The sequence below is a fragment of the Lycorma delicatula genome, chromosome 1 (genome assembly GCF_047948215.1).
Source record: "Lycorma delicatula isolate Av1 chromosome 1, ASM4794821v1, whole genome shotgun sequence".
Taxonomy (NCBI): Eukaryota; Metazoa; Arthropoda; class Insecta; order Hemiptera; family Fulgoridae; genus Lycorma; species Lycorma delicatula.
The window spans coordinates 234,160,705-234,178,802 of NC_134455.1; the positions used below are offsets into that span (position 1 = coordinate 234,160,705).

General features: G+C 27.8%; 1 protein-coding gene across 2 annotated transcripts in view; it reads left to right on the top strand.

Annotated features, from left to right (window-relative positions):
* Window positions 1-215: 215 nt before the first annotated feature.
* Window positions 216-18,098, top strand: part of Ifrd1 (Interferon-related developmental regulator 1) — a 67,650-nt gene continuing 49,767 nt past the window's right edge. For both annotated transcript variants that reach the window (XM_075374328.1, XM_075374330.1), the window contains exons 1-3: window positions 216-425; window positions 13,867-13,977; window positions 15,012-15,183. In XM_075374328.1, the coding sequence (XP_075230443.1) occupies window positions 392-425; window positions 13,867-13,977; window positions 15,012-15,183 (317 nt within the window). In that variant the 5' untranslated portion in view covers window positions 216-391. The remainder of the gene's footprint in view (window positions 426-13,866; window positions 13,978-15,011; window positions 15,184-18,098) is intronic.

The window sequence follows — 18,098 nt, forward strand, 5'->3', positions numbered from 1 at the left end:
AAATACCCTAGCTTTTACAATTTTGAAAAATATGTTTTATTAATTCTGCAATTATCGGTAAATAAAATAACCACTTTGAAAACGAATCACGATTTCGGTTGGGTTTTTATATATTATTCTTTTTCTTCATGGTACTGCAGGTTCTCTGTCTGTGACAGTTATCAGTTGCTGTTTGAACAGCTATACGCGAAAATTCAGGAGGCCATGTTGTCAAGGCCGTCTGCGACAGCCTTCGCATGTTCTGAGAGGATCATGATGTGCATGAGTTTTCAACAAATTTTACATTTACATTTTGGCGTATTTAGTATACGAAATAGAAACTGTATATTAAATATTTTACCTTCTTGATCAAGTATTAAATTAGGCCGCACTAACAACTGATTTTGTAACAATGCCAAAAGGAAAACGCAAGGGAAAGTCGGGAGGTAAGTGATTTCGCTACTGTAGTAAGAGTACATTGTGCAATAGATGTAATTGTTCGATATGTAAACATTAATATTGCTCATGTGGCATGCTAGTTATGTCACTTACGTACGTTTGTTTTTAAAAAGATTGATTTTCGTATTAATCGATTGGCTGACGTGAATGATTTACGACCACGTTTTCTTGTGGCTGTTTCTTGTAAAAATAGAATTCTATTTTAGTTTATTATTGATTATTTTTAATTTGATATATATGATGTACTTTTTTTAATAAATTATTACAACCCTATTTTCACAATCGTAAAAGCATTGTTGGTCACAGTCTTTGAAGGAACCAACTGCTTGTTTTGGAGGTTAATGTTAATATTGTGGTAGAGATCGTTGTAGTTTTGGAATTAATAGAAAAATGCTTTATTGCTGTATTAAATTGGAATATATTTTATTTTTGATAGTGGGGATGAAAAATATTTTCCTTGTGTGTAGTACTGATGTTTTTGGACGTTATAAAATAACTTAACATGATCTTACTGTAACTCTTAGTTGTAGTTTTCCACTTTTTGCATTTCTCTTTTTAAAATACTATTGCTTGATTCCTGCAAAGTGCCCAATGTTATATTTGTTATGAACTCAGATGCGAGTTCAGTTTTGGATATGGCAAACTAAGTCATGTTTTATAAAAATAATGAAAATTTTTACATCAATGGAGTAATGTTAATGAAATAATACAAACAAGATAAGTATTTCTTAAGTTTAATGTTGTGAGTTGCAACTTTTGTGGATAAACTGGGTTCAGGAAAATTGTTAAAAGATTTTTATTTTTTTAATTTATTTTAATTATGTGTTTTGTAATGTACTTGACTTTATAAATACTGTGCATTCTACAATGTTTCTGTATATATAATCTTTTATAACTAGAAATAGGCCAAAAAAAAACTGTTCATTATGAGAGTGGACTCTCAAGCTAAATTTAGAATAATCTTTTAGTCAGTCAGCTGCAACTGATAATTTAATAAATCTGATTTTTGTTTTCATAATGCTCCCTTGAAAATATTCTATTGCCAAATCAAGTGGGACAAAGTGACGAAGTGACAAAGTCTAATTTTGGGGGATAGTAGTTCAGAAATGAATTGTCATACTCTCATAACATATACATATATTATATATATATTATAATATGTTATATATTTCATAACATAACATTTTTCTATTTGTTGGTTGTATTTAAACATTTTTTAAGGGTAATTGGGTTTTTTTTTGTTGAAAATCCCATAAAAGAGCTCAGAACTGACTGAAGGCCAATTTTAACTTGCAAAATCTATAACCCGATTTTGAAATATAACTTTGAATTATAAATTTGAAGAAATATTTGTCAGTATTACTAAACGGAATATATATATATATATATATATATATTCCTTTTAGTAATATCAGTGACTATTTCCTTGTTATATTTCTCATAGGTTTAAAAATTGGCATCCTATATTCTAATTGTTTATTGGGGGATATATGCAAACCAGTTGTATATTCTTTCTGCATGATATATTTCTTCATATCTTGCCTGTGATCGATTATATTTTTCTTCCAAAGTTTCATTCTAGCTTACTGAAATGAACTCTTAATAATTTATTTTATTCTCATGATTTTTAAAAAAAATCTTTTATGTTGAAGGATGATTTAAGTCATTACATTTTTGGAGCTGTGGTCAAATAGAGACTAAGAATAGTGTTATAGTAAGAGATAGTTGTAGGTTTCCCCAAATGAAATTTAAATTAAATTTGATACTTGTTTGTTATATGAACTCCATGTGGTTGTCATTTTTTGTGGTTTTATTTGCATTATTATTTATTTTTTTTTAGTGAATTACTTAAACCTAAGAGTCTTATCCCTTGCTTGCCTCCCGAAATCAATATGTGACTAAGGTTAATGTAAATAAAATTGTTTTTACTTGCTTGTATGAAGTAAAAGAAGTATTGTGATTGCGAAAAATGTTGGTGTTCAGATTTCAACGGACATATCCATTTTGACTAGTTTAGACATGTTGTATGTATGTATGTATCTTGCATAACTCAAAAACGATTAGCCGTAGGATGTTGAAATTTTGGATTTAGGACTGTTGTAACATCTAGTTATACACCTCCCCTTTTGATTGCAGTTGACTGAACCAAAAGTGCCCAAAATCCAAAAAAAAATCCGGATTTTGGACTTTTTCTTAACTGCAGTAATATGTCCTCATTGAGAGCTTTTCAATGATTAATCATAAGCAGTTTTTATTTTCATTGGTTACAGAGTTATAGCCAAATAAAATTTTCATTGATGAAATATTTGGATCTTACAAGGGGAAGGCACATTAGTTCGAATCAAGACTTCATTTCCTTTTTTTTAATTTAAATATATTGATTTATTAATAATTATTTACCTCAGATTGTAAAAAAAACTTAAGATAAATAATAATTCAGTAATAACAATAAAAAAAAAAATATGAAAAAATATCAGAAGTTTTAATGAAATATTTTTTGTATTTTTAATTTTAAAAAAGGTGTGTATGTAATTTAATTGGCATGCAAGGAAGTTGTGTGGGTGTCCACATCAGATTTTTTTAGGTTATATGTGTGTTCGAATAGCAGTTTTTGACAAAAAAAGGTTGAAACGTTGATAACTGACAAGTACCTTAAATTTGAAATATAATTCAACAAAGTTGGACAGAAAATTTTCAAGTATTGTATAGTAAAAACATTTTTATTGTCATTTTAAGGTTACCTTTTCTGCTTCTTTTTTGTTTAAAAGTTATGAAATAATTTTATTGTTTCTATTATTACTCTATTTGTGAGCTTTAGTTTTTTATCAAATATTTTGGTAAATTTTCAAAAGAAATGTTTTTTAATTGGGAAACTTAATGTTTATTAAAGCTGTTGAAGATATTCTTAAACTTCTGAATTTAATTTTTTAAGAAACTTTCTGTATGAATACTGTGTTTGATACATGTCTTAATCATATCATAATCTTTAATTGAAAATATTCTGTATCAGAAAATCCACATTTCTTTAAAATAATATTTTTTAACTAATTTTGATCAGAATTGTAACGGCAATAATGATCTGTGATGACTACGTTTTATCATTACACTTAAGAGACTGACCTCCTCAAAATGCTTAAAAGATAATCAGTGTTTAAATATATCAATGCCAAAATATATTCCTTTAAAAATATGATAATTTTTTGCTATAAATTTGGATGGTTTGATGCACTTTTCCATTCCTTTTTATTATAATATGGGAATATTTTAATCTGACATATCTGTTGGAATATCATATATCATCAATAAAATGTTTCATATACTGCACTTTATGATACTGCTTTTTTACAAACAACTTGTCATGAATTTCTTAGTAGCTAGCCAACCATTCTTGATTTTTGTACGATTCTGTTTTTACTTAACTTGTTGGTTTTAGAACTTGTTCTTTTCATATTTAATTAAGCAACCTAATCTTCAACATTCACTTATAGCAGCAGATTTAAAATTGTATATTCTGTTTTTCCTATTGTCTGATTTCTAGTATTGGAATGAAGAATAGTAAAAATAATTCTGGGAAAAATTTTGAAGATAAGATGAGCGGATGAACTAGTATTTAATAAAGAGAATGTCTTTTTGTTATAAGAAAAATTTTGAATATTTAAAGGGGTTGTTTAATTAAAAAAAATTTGAAATCTCTATACCTAAACAATCTGTATGAATTTTTATGCCTTAACTAGAGTACATTAAGAGTTTGCTTACTGAATATGCTCTATTGCTCAAAACTTCCATAGTTTGTTAATCTCAATTATAGCAACCATTCAGTTAGGATGGTTACCATAATTAAAGACAAATTGAATCTTGGTTTGAAAATAATTTACAGTCTATAATGAAAGTTGACATAACATTTCTAAGTAGAGATACATAAATAATTTTTGAACAAATCTGTAATTATTGGAATCACAACTGTGCTCCTTATATAATGGTTATAAGTAAAATGATAGATACAGTCAAATTAAATTTGGTGAAAATAATTTAATTAAAAAATAAAAATTTTAATTTTAATTTTTCTTGAAAATAATTGTTCAATTCTTGTAGAAACATTTGAGTTTGCTTATTAAAATTGGAGGATGTATAATTAGATTATTGTTATGATTGATGGAAGATATCTAAGAAATTAACTGTTTAGATTACATAAGCCAGAACTAAATAAAAGAAATGCAAGGCGTGAGAGAAAAGTAATGAGATTGGTAACACTGCAAGCGATCTGGCAACGCTGTGTCTACCATTCTGTACTAGACTGGTTTGTTCATCCCTTCCACATGCTCAGTATGAGTTCCAACCCTGTTCAGCCAACACTTTTTTGACAGCGCTATCAGTGTGTTTTTGTTGTGTGTTACGAAAATGGAGCATCGGAATTTAGAGCAACATTGTGCAATCAAGTTTTGTGTTGAACTTGGGGAATCCGTGAGTGTGACCTTTGAAAAGTTGAAACAGGCCTATGGGGACATTGCTTGTCAAGAGTACAAGTTATCTGCTGGCACAAATCATTTTTGGAAGGCCGAGAACACGTTGAAGATTAACCTTGCTTAGGTGAGACCTTCAAATCTGACAAAAACATTGAGCGTGCGAGGGTTCTTGTGAGATCAGACTGTTGTTTAACAATAAGGATGATGAGTGAATCCTTACATTTAGACACTTTCACCGTACATCAAATTTTGACAGACGATTTGAACATGCGAAATTGGTGCCGGAAAACCTCACAACGGAACAGAAGGACAATCGAAGAAACGTGTGCGTTGATCTTTTTGAGAGGATTGACAATGACCAAGAATTCTTCAATCGTGTGATCACAGGTGATGAATCCTGATATTTGAGTACGATCCTGAAACAAAGCGGCAAAGCGAAGAGTAGCACACTCCGTCATCTCCTCGACCGAAAAAATGTCAAATGAGCTAATTTCAAAGATCAAAACCATGCTGATTTGCTTTTTTGACAGTAGGCATATCGTGCATAAAGAATTTGTTCCTTCAGGACAAACAATCAACCAAGTATTTTACAAAGGTGTCCTTGAAAGGCTCAGGAAAAGAGTGATTAGTGTGAGACCAGACATTGCAGACAAGTGGATGCTTCATCATGACAATGCTCCGTGTCATACGGCCATTTCCATCAGGGAATTTTTGACCTCAAAACGCATTTGTACGGTTCCTCAAGCCCCCTATTCACCAGATTTGAGTGCTTGTGACTTTTTCCTTTTCCCAAAATTTAAACATGTCTTAAAAGGACGTAATTTTGGAACTCTGGAGAACATTCAAAAGACTATGACCGACCAGTTGAAGCCTTCCAGCGCTGCTACCAGAAGTGGCAACAACGACTCCACCTCTGTATAGCTGCGTAAGGGAACTACTTTGAAGGGGATAATATTGTTTGAAAAAACAATATTATCCCCAATACCACTTGTAGATAAGTTACGACTTATCTACAAATAGTATTAATAACTTTAAAATAAGGAGTATAGGCATTTGGGAATAGTTGCTTCATAAATTAAAAATTAAGAAGATATTTTACATTTAAATAACTGTCAAATATGTGATATTCTTGCTGTTTGCTGAGTTAATTATATTAAATAATACTATATTAATAATAATGATTATCTTTATGAAAGTGGATAAAGTAAGGACATTAATTGTTCCAAGAAAGAAAGAGTATAAATGCTATTATTTTACAGAATTATTTTATAACATTTCTTAATTTTGTATAATTGCAAGTTATTTAATTGATAAAAAAAAAAGTTAAATCAATAACTACTTTTCCGTTAGTCTCTGTAAAAGTAAAGTGCATATTTTCTTCTGTTATAATGAATCTTTAAAAATAAATTTAAGTCCAAAGTGTACTAATTTGATTTGGTGTGCTTGTTACAAAATTTCAATAGTTCAAACTTAGGTCTCTTATTTTATTAACTATATAATAGTATGGGACAGAAATGAATTGAGAAGTGCATCAAAACAGTTAAAACAAAGAATTTTGAATCTAACATATGTAATCTTATTAGATAATACTGATATTACTCACCAATAATACTTAAAATTGAAAAACAATAATAATAACTTATTCTAAAATTGTTGGAGAGATTTGAATAAACTAAGTCAATGTGAGTAATATGAACTGATAATGAAATCCTTTTAATGAAATTAAGTAAATTATTGAATTTGTGGTTCAAAGGGTATTGATATCCAATTAATTTTATTGTCTTTTGTTTCAAGCTGTTTTAGCTGTGCTTAAAGAACATTTTTTTAAAATGTGTATGTGTGTTTTTAACAAGGAGAAATGAATTTGACAGGGACATTCAACTTTACTGCTGTTATCTTTGTTTTCTGTTACTCTCTTTGTTTTTCGAGTTCTGTGTTTGACCTTGATATTTGGCCATGTCAGTTGAGTCTTGTAGTGAAGGTCATCAACTCAAAAAAAGTCATTAATTATTTTTGGATATATACTTTTCTATTTATATATTTAAATATATAAAATTAAAAAACCTTCTCTTGTTTATTTATCAGTTTTATTCTGTATTATAATTTTTTTATTTTGTATATTGTACAACTTAAAAAATTTTCATTTTGTATTATCAATACATTTTTTATATTATACTGTAAGTTTTATGTTACTTAAATAATCATTCTTATAAAGTTTTGTAAAGATAAATGTTATTTACTGTCCAAGATTTATTTTTAACCCATTTTATTAATTACACTTTACATTTATTCTCTTTTTACTGTTGAAAAATTGTTTTAAAAATTAATTCTAAATGTATAATGAATATACAATACCATCTGTATTGAATGTATTGCTGGTGGTAAAAATGCAACATGTAACTTAGACATTCCAAGACTTTTTTGGTTTATTTATGAAAATAATAAATTATTCTTACTGGTTGCTATCTCTAAATTGTAAAAAAAAGATTCTGTAAAAAACTTATTCCAGTTTTAATGTAATTGCTGTTCTAAATTTGTTAAAGGAAACATTAATTGTAGATTAATAAAAAAAAGTGAAGTTTTGGTAAATAATGTTGAATTTTGAGTGTTGGTAGGCAGGAGTATGCTTTTTACCATTGGCCCATAACCTAAGATGAAACAAGTACAAGAAATGAACCTTTCTGATTGTTTGCCCATTTAAACTATAGTTTTAAAAATAATTAAATAAGAAGTTTTCTTTGTAAGATGTGTTAAGTATTTATTCTGTGAAAAGTTGCTTATATTTTTATTTTCATTGTTACTTGTATGAATTGTTATGTAGATCTGGATGGATGTTTTACTTAAAGGTTATTGTTATATTTTTTCAAAAAAATTAATTTGTTAGCTTTTGTTTAACAGATATATATTCAGTTTATATAAAAAAAAAATCAAATGTATAATGAACTACCATATTTTGTTTTATAGCAAAGTTAGGAGTAAAATTAAAAAAAGAAAATTTTAAGAAATTTGTATTGTATTGTATGCAATAACAGTTGGTGATTAGTTGGTTGAGTGTAAAGATTAAACACAAATAAAAAACATTAATTTGTGTTGACTTTCTAACCTCCAGCTTTGTTTGAAGTCATTAAAGAAAAGGAAGAAGAATGAAGAATAAATATCAGTCAGAAAATACAACTCCAGTTTTCCTTTGCTTTCAGCCAAGCAGTACTCAAAGCCTGTAGCCTGACCAATGAAAGAAAATACAAGTTTGAACTGGTTTAATTTTGTAACCAGGTATTATTAAAAAAAAAAAAATATTCTAATTTAACAATTTTTTTGTTTTACCATATTTTATTAAAACAATTTTAAACAGCAGAAATCTTGTAGTCTATATTTGGCAAAAAAAAAAAAAAAAAAAATAGAAAAACATGCCCTTTATTTTCTTGTATATTTAATATGCATTCTGTAACTTTGGGAAAATACATTATAAAATTTGTTCTTAATTATAAGGACTATCTTTACCTTCAGCAATTTTCAGGCAATTTTGGCGTCAGTAGGCCTTTGAAAAGAAAAAGCTATATCTATCTCATCTCTCACATTGAAATGATTTTTTAACTGCAGTAAAAAATTTTATTACAGTACTTACATTTTTTTTGTGTGTATGACATTAAAATTCTACTTATAAAAAAATAAATCTGGCTTAAAAAGATTATTTGTATAGTTAATGAGAGGGGGCTGTATTTATCTGAGAGGGGGCTCAAATACATTGATTGTCAGCAGTCTTAGGCAGTGATGAGCTGTTGTTTGGAACAACAAATTCAATTGCTTTCCAATTAATATTTTATTAGTATTGTATGGAAATATAAAAATTGTTGATAGAGTAATATACATTTTGTAATTGTGAGAAGTAAAATAAGTACATTAAGTCTAAGTTTTGAAAGTTAGTTTGGTTTGGTTGATGCGCAGTATTTCATTTTGCTTGCTTCTGGGTATATGTAGGTGTTGGTGAGCTGGTGTATGTAGGATGGTGGGGAAGGGAAATAACCATTACGGGGTATAATCTTCAATCACTGCATCTTTTGAAAGTTTCATGTTTATTCAATATTGACTGCACTTTTTATTTTTCACTACTGTAATAAACAGTATTTTTTAATACTAAATTAAAATGCCTCAGATGTAATTGACATGCTTGTTAGGTAAAGGAATGGCGGTTAGTAGCCAAAGTAAATGGATCATTATGAATGAATTAAAAAATATATCTCGTGAGAATCCTGAAATGTTCAACATCCAGAAATTCAGGATCAATGTTAGTAGTATTGAAGAATCTGAGTCATTCGAGAGTAACATTGCAGAATCAGATGAAATCAATGGGATTGAACCCAGATTGAGATTGACATGGAGTTAATAAATGATTTATACGTTTAACTTTTAAATTGTTTTACATATATACTTGTGATATCTGAATCTTATATGTAGGCTATGTATTTTGTAAGAAATAAATATTTTTATTGTAATTTTTTTAAATAAATCGCATAACAAAATAGAAATGAATAACTAAATAAAATAAAAAAATACAGTAGGAAATTAAACCTAAAATAAAGTTTGAAAAATTTACAGAGAAATAAACCTCATGTCAGGCATCTGTTATCTAGAAAGACATGCAAACACTCATGTAAGGGTGTTTGTTTTACCCTATTCTGGCACTCAACAGTGTAGTTCCTGTAACCATTCCAAACGTATGTTTAATACATCCCTTCCTACCTATTTGAAAACTACACTTAAAAAGCATAGATTTTTTTGTGATTTATATTGTCATTATTAACCAAAAGAATGAGCTTTTTTTTTTTAATTAACTTATTCTTAATAATTATAACTAAATTATTTTTGTTCTATTCATTTCTCTCAAATACTTAAAATTAAATATATAATCCTAAATTATGCATAATTTCACAAATATTCTACTGAGCTTAATTTACTGGAATTTAAAAAAAACATTGGTAAATCAGTTTTTTGGATAATGAATTGATTTTTGGAAAACAGATAATTAAAATCTAAGTGTCATTAAATTTAACTTTTACTGTCTAATTTAATCATTTTTTACTTCACTCTTTCAAATTTAAATGAGGTAATTTATACCTGATTGGTATAGCTCATTAGGAATTATGGTAGAATGTAAGGTATTGACAAGGATCAATTAAATGAAATGGAATCTGTTTGTTGCATCACCAACGAACTATAACAGATTTTTGCTCACCCAATCCTCATCTGGATGAATGATTACAGGATAAAACCCCATTTTTCTGTATAAGAAAGTTACATTAAATAAAATTAAAAAAAATATCAGATTTTTATTCAACCCAATAAAGAAGCAGTGATTCAATAAAATCTTCCCCAACTATAATAATTCTCTTAAGATTTTTTAATATAATTTATTCTTGATGTTGTAATGTTAATGAGATATCTCACAATTTCCTCCAAATTAAGTTTGGAAGAATGTGATCCCTTGCCTGCTCTTGCAGACTGAAGATTTTTTGAGTATGATGTACAACAAAAGCAGTCATAAAGTAAAAATAATTGAGTATTAAGGTTTTCAAACTAATGTGATTTTATTCTGTTGCTAGGATGGAATTAATGTTTTAAAATTGTTGATATTAATCCTTTATTTGTGAACATCATTATTAATAAATGAACCTGTTGATAAAGAACGACTCAACATTGATTATTTTGTTCAGTTCTTCCATCTGGAGATTCATTTATATATAATCTGCATTTAATGAGCAACAGGTAAAATGCATTCATAAACCATGCCCTACCACTCTCTTTCAGAAAGTGATTATGGTAAATGACTAACAAATATAATTGTTAATTATTCTGTTTACTTTTTCCATGTTATAGGTGGTACAATTAGTTTAAAAAAATTAAATTATTTAGTTGCTGATTAAAATGTGTATGTTATTGTAAAATTAATTGTTGCTGCATTGTTAATCTGAGTGTTTGTTGAATAATGTTGTCAGTTTTACAAGTTCAGAATTGATGGTTAAAGGAAGTAATTTTTAGATTAAATTAATAATTTAATTTTGTAGTGAATGGTTGAATAGTTGTTGTCATTCATTATTGTCCTTGTATATTAACCTAGTACTATTTTTTATTCATTGTATTTTTTCATTAGTGTAGATTATACATGTTTTTAAGCACATTAGAAAAATATGTAGATAATGGAAAAAAGTAGGTAAAATAATCTTACTATTTTCTATATTTTTTTTCTTTATTCATCCAATTACTTGCCCATAATAATAATGATAATTTGATGAACAACAATCTGAGTGTGATGCTGCAGCAAACTGATTGTGATTCAGTTAATTTAATTCATACTTGTTGAGACATTCTATATTCTGCCACAGTTCCTAATGACTTATACTAAGCAGCATATATGACCCCATTTAAGTTTAAAGAATAATATAAAAAAGTGATTATCCAAAATAATTGTATAACCAAAATTGTTTTTACTGAATATAAACAGAGTAAATTAAGTTTATACTTCATTGGAATATTTGTGAAATTTTCCATATTTAATCCTGATTATTTAAAAAAATAAAAAATAAACTGAGCAAAAGTGATAGCAATATATATGGTCTTAGTTATGAGAAGTAGTTATATAAATATAATTTTGTCATCATTAGTGACATCAAATTCATTATGACATCCAATTTAATGTGATTCATTGACAGACTCACAAACACAAACACTGTTGTATCTTTCCATGTATCAGTAGTATTCAAAGTTTGTGGTGTATGTACATTCCCTTTTTTAAAATAAATTGCATATTTTATATGGGAATTGATGAAGTATAAATTTAATACAGTGGTATTAGGAACACGTATATTTGCATACTTGTAAATAAAAAATAAAACTTAAAACTATTTAGATCCCATTATTGTAGGATTTATTATTATAATGGTAAGCCATATTTAACATTAATTTTATTATCTTTTTATTAACAATGTTGTTTTTATTATTTTCTTGAACAGATTTCTTAAGTTGTATCAATAAATTTCACTGCCTGGTTATTTTTTAATAATTAATGTTCCACAATATTTTTCATTAAGTAGTGAGTAGTGTAGTGTCATAAAAGTGATTTAATATGTTACTAATGTAACATTTGTTATTTAATTTGATGGACTATTTTAAAGATTAGAGGTTATAAAAATTAGGAAATACTTCTATCAAAATCACATTGGCTTTGTTCTCCCAAATAATATCTCTGATGCGAGGCTGTTACAGTTAGTATGTTTTCATAAGTAGGAAATTGTGGGTTATGTTATAAATTTATTAAAATATGTTTGAATTGCTATTGAAGGTAAACATTTACACTTATGAAATGAGTTTGTTTATCATTAAAATTTATGAAATTTGAAATAGTAAACTTTATATTTATTGGTCTGAAGATTATTTTGAGTTGATCTTATTCCATTGGATTTTGCCCTTTTTCTGCAAAGTTTTTTCATACTGTGTACATTATGAAAATGTGTAAAAGTATATATTTTTAATTTCACAATCAAGACAATGTCAAGTAATGATCAAGACAAAGAAATGTCATCTTATGACATTTCTTTGTCTTGATCATGTTTTACAATCATATTGCTGTTCAGTGTTATTCTCAGCATTTCTTCAACATACAACAAAATAATTCTTTCTAAGTCCTCTTTTCATTGTATTTTCTGCAGATCTGGTATATGTTATTAATGGAAAACATTTTTCTTAAAGCACTTTAATGTGGTAAGATCTGAACATATTATAAAAAAATTGTTTTGGTATTGTGTAATAGTTTAATTTGCATTGGTAATGTAACAGTTTTAGCTTTTTTTTCAACCTCAAACAGGAAACAGAGTCCTTGTTGAGACAGATTCACTGTCCCATTGGATCCGAATAAAGGTGGTTGCCCTTCTAATTGCTAGAAGTTGCTACCATGGAGCCAGAGTGACAGCTTACACATCTCTAATAGTTTTTTCCCAGGAAATCGGGATGAAGGATAAAGAAACTGGAGACAGATTCCACTGGCAAGTACATTGCTCATTAGTCTATTGGTAAAAACAATATTCCACACCAAATTCTACATGTAAAGAAACTGCCGTAGCGCCACTTGCCAGTGCAACTGTAATGTCAAATAGAGCCAGTTTCATTGAGACATAGTATAAGCCTTTGTTTTTATCATTCTCATTTTCCTTTCCTGGGAATAAGGGTTTGTGGGTGGAAGGTGGGAGTGTAAATCATCCCATAACTAAGAAGCTTAATGATTAAGACATGTTATATGTATATAATTTCAAGGAGAATTTAGTTATGTTACCTATTTCTTAAGGATATTAGTATAAAATTAACCTAATCTCAAAAGGTAAATACATTTTTACAGAGGATTAAATAAACACATTTTCTAATATAAAAATGTGGATGTATTAAAAATCTGTAAAAATAAATTCAAATTGCTTAATCTTGTGAAAATAAACAAATAAAGCTACAGTGAAAATATAATTAATGAAGAAGTAAAATTTAATGTAGTTATTGGATTAGGGAAATATACCATTTAATTTGAACTAGAAAGACTTATGGTTAAAATACATATTCAGGTTTCGAAACTAAAATAGATAGTTTCAGTATTAGAACAGATTACAGTAGCACTGTAATAGATTATTTTATGCCAGTAACAGAAAATGTAAACATATCCTTTAATTTAAATATTTCAATCAATGTTTTTAATTATATCATAAAAATTCTGATGCTGTATGTCTATATATATACCAAACCTAGAAGAAAACATAGTATAAAAGAAGATAAAACATATTTTAAAATTGCAAAAATTTGGTTTAATAAATAATGGTCATATTTATGGTAGTGATGAAACAACAGTGGTGTAATAATAATTTAATTGTCTTATTTTTGTTTTAGTTAGTAATTCCTTATTTAATTTGTTTGCTTTTACTGTTTATTGCAGGATCTGCTGGAAAAAACCGCAATGAAGTCATTGGAACATCAGATGAAGACTCTCTTAATGATAATGCTAGTGTTATCAGTGCCGCATCTGAAAGTACTATACATGAAGATGGTGTGTATTAAATTTAAATTTTTTGTTTTATTTAAATATGTATAGTTGGTGTATTTTTTTTGTAATTATTTGTGTGAATGTAATTTTTAGCAGTTTATATTTTGTTGAATCAGAGTTCATAATAAAGTGGCATTGAACTCGTAGATGTTGGATGTTGGTGTTGTGTGTATATTTTTTTAGTGAATATAATCTTGTAATGTGAAAATATGATTGCAGTTTAGCTATCTATATAGTAAATAGTATAATAAAGTTGAAAATTTAATACTGTCAATGTTGTATTAGCTTATTTATACAAATATTAGAAGTATATCTCATATACTACCCCAGATTTTGTTTATATATATTTTTTTAGTTCTATATGCATTACTAGATTAATTTCTTGTTAAACTTTATTATTGTTATTTGTGCACTTCTAGTTTAAATTCATTGTCACTTGATCTATATTTGCATTTTACATTCATCTGCCTTTGCCTCATTTATTCATTTTATTATAAAATATTTTGTTGTGCATCATCTTTCTGTTACAATCCTTGTCTGATTGTTATGAATGGAAAGAAAATTTTGTATTGTCTGATGTTGCTCTGAATTTGACTAAATTTTATTGAGATCTTACTAACACCATCCAAAATGTTGTCATATAATGATATGGGTATTTCATAACAGCATTTGTCTTGTCATTATAGGTGTTGTTTTCAGTTCAACTTTGTTCTTACACTACCAATGTTCTGAAATTCATTCAAGAATATTCACTTTGTTAATTTGTATTTATTGATTGTTTTCATTTAATCAGATGATTTTCTTTAAAATTCTTTTCTTGTAGAGCAGTTTTAGAATTTCTGTTATTCCTTTATCATGGGCTGAATTACTGATATGATAAGAGAAAAACTACACTTATTGCTGTTTAATTTTGAATTTACAATGTAAGGATATACATGTATATATATATATATATATATATATATATATATATATATATATATATATATATATATATATATACATATCATTATGTATTAATATGTATATTTTTTTAGGAAACATAGTAGAAGAGACAGATGATACTACTCAGGAGGATTTATTTGAAGAGAAGTTAATGGAAGCAATTGATGGAATATCTCAGAAGTCTGCTCAAGGACGTACTAATAGTTTACAGGCTGTGTCTAGTTGTTTTACTAGAAAATATATACCTGAACTTATTGTAGACAGGTAATCAAACTTTTATATGCTATAATCATTGGTTACAATTATATTATCGTTTTCTGAGTGAAGTTCATACTTTATTGTTTTATATGTAGAGAAGTGTATGTGATTTCTTAGTTGCTAATGAAGTCTGTTTACCTTATGGAGAGTGATAACTTGTATATTAGTTAATATTGATAATTTTCCTATGTAGAATGTTAAAAAGCCACAGAATGCTAATTTTTCAGTTTATTTATTTGTTCTGTGTGTTACTATTTCAAATTTTTATGTTTTGATTAAAAATTTGATGGTGCATGAAGTTGCTATTTTCTTGAATTTACTGTTCATTTACTTATAAAAAAAATTGAATATGTAATAAAAATTAAATACAATGTGTCAATACTTTTTAATAAATATGTACCTTGTTGTTTGTTGTTGCATATTGTTCTCACATATACATATTGCATATTGTTCATTTTGCTTAATTTATTAATATGTTATAAGAGAGTGGTTTGGAACCTGATTGTCCTAAAAACATTAGAAACCTGAATATTGAGAGATCAGTAACAACGTTTTAAAAATCTATTTATAAATGAACTATACTGTCGATACCATTACTATAGCAATTATAAGTACCTGATGTTACACAATCATTCCCCAGTATTCTTGATTATATAAAGTTAGCTAGTTTCCTTTTGCTATCTACCCTGAATCTTATTAGCATGAAAAAATGTAAGTGACATTTAGTTTTGGAAGTCTAAGCTGTTTCAAGTTAAAATTTACTACAATGGGCATCATTGGATTCTGGAAAAGCAACTTAGACTAATGCCTGTAGTGTATCAGATAACCAGACTCTCATAACCAGGTTGTAACCTTGTCATAACCAGGTTGTAACCTTTTCATAACCAGGTTGTAACCTTGTCATAACCTTGTTGTAGACTCTCATAACCAGGGGAGTGGTGGACAGATGATATGAAATAACAAATTACTGGTTGCTTTTTTTGTTGTCGTAAAACTGTTAACTGTGGACATTGCTTCTGTTCAGTAGAGAAAATAAGTTATGATGGTATTTCTTTTAGTGCAGACTACCTTAAGCTATATTACTAGACGTGTCCTATTTTTGACTAAATTGTTGATTAACAGGAAATTTGATTTTTTTACCTCTAAATCTGTGAATCAAACCACAAAATTATAAAAATTTTATTTGTAAAACAGAAATAAATTCTTACATTATTATTTTACCGCTTACAATATTTTTCAATGAAGTTGCTGCACTGAAAATAGAATGTAGTTGTGTTTTAGTATTGCTTAACAAGTTAAAAGATTTTTTTAATTGTTTGTTAGTGTACTTATGTTATCTTCAAATATGCTAGTGATTAAAGTTTATTTTCCTGCTATTATTATTTGTGTTATTTCTGTTAGTTATAACTTTAGCTTTGTAATGTCTTATAGTTTGTCTATTATTTCTTTATCAGTGTGCAAGGGATGGCTGAAATGTAGTGCGCAGTAGCCCATAATTTACAAATAAAAAGCTGAAGCAAAAAAAAATGAAAAGCAAAGCAAAAAAAAAAAATGAAAATGAAATGAAAAGCAGAAGTTTAATGAAGTAAATGGTGTAAAAATGTATTTTATTTGCACAAAAACTTGTGTTTATTTTACCATGTAAACACCATTTGTAGCTCTCTAAATGGAGAAGCAATTTTCTCATTTAGTCAGTGAAGAATGGTGGTGGTTTTCCCTTGATCCGCAACCTCATTGCGTCCAGTTGTCCATGGCAAAATGAATATTCTTAATATCTCTCTTTAATAGTGGAAAGAAGTGAAAATTGCAGGGCACCAAATCTGGAAGTATGGAGAGTGGAATAGGCTTCAAATTAACTTTACGCCAGTTTGGATGGCACAAACTGTGAACAGATTTTATGATAGTGCAATAATGTGTCCTACTTTTTCTTCCGGTATACCTATCTGGTTGGCAGTGCATTGTTGTGTGATGCAATGACCGTTTTGAATCGATTCATCCACTTCCTTTTGGTTCTCATATTACAGAAACTGGTTGACCATTGCAGAATTAATTCTGCAGAATTAATTCCCAATATTTTTTGCTTTACTGGTTTCTGATGCAGAAAATTTTATTGTCCACTCAGTACTTTGATCAATACTCTCATCTGCATAAATGGATTTTAAACAACAGTGGATATCACTAGAGCATTCTTTTTTCCAATATTAAAATTTCAGTTGCTGCATAATGTTTTAAACACATTGATATTGCAGGAGTATTTGATTATTACAATGGCAACTGCAGAAGGTGTGGGTGAATGAGTTTTGGAATGTTAGTTGTAGAGGAATGAAACTACAAGATGACAGCACTTTTTGCTGTGTGCAGCATTTGTTTCCTGTTATGTTCCATTGTGCATTACATTTCAGCAGTGTGTCTTATCTTAAGTGGCTGCTATTATCGTAAATGCATTTTCTTTTTGAATTAGAATTGGATAACAGAGAATTTAATCTAAAACTTGTTTTTGGATAACGGCTAATAAAAAAAAATGATTACCCTTAGTATACCTTATTTGAATTTGGTATCTCGCTTAGCATACTTACAATTAGAAGAAAACAAAGTTGGTTTACTTGCGCTGAATAAAAATTCTGAAGTAAAACATTTTCATGTAAGTTATAGAGAGACTATATTAATTTAATAAAACATTTATGGAATTGTCTTTAAATGTACACAGTAAGTAATGCAACTAATTTTATTTTATAATAAATCTATTAAATATTTACCTCCTAACATTATATTGAAAAATAAGATACTAAAATTAATTTTTATGAAAACTAGTTTGCATTTTGAAGATAATTTACTTTTTTAAAGTGTTGCGCATTAAAAATGCATTAACGATAAAAAATAATAGGTTGGGAAATAGCTTTATAGTTTAAGGCCATAAAACA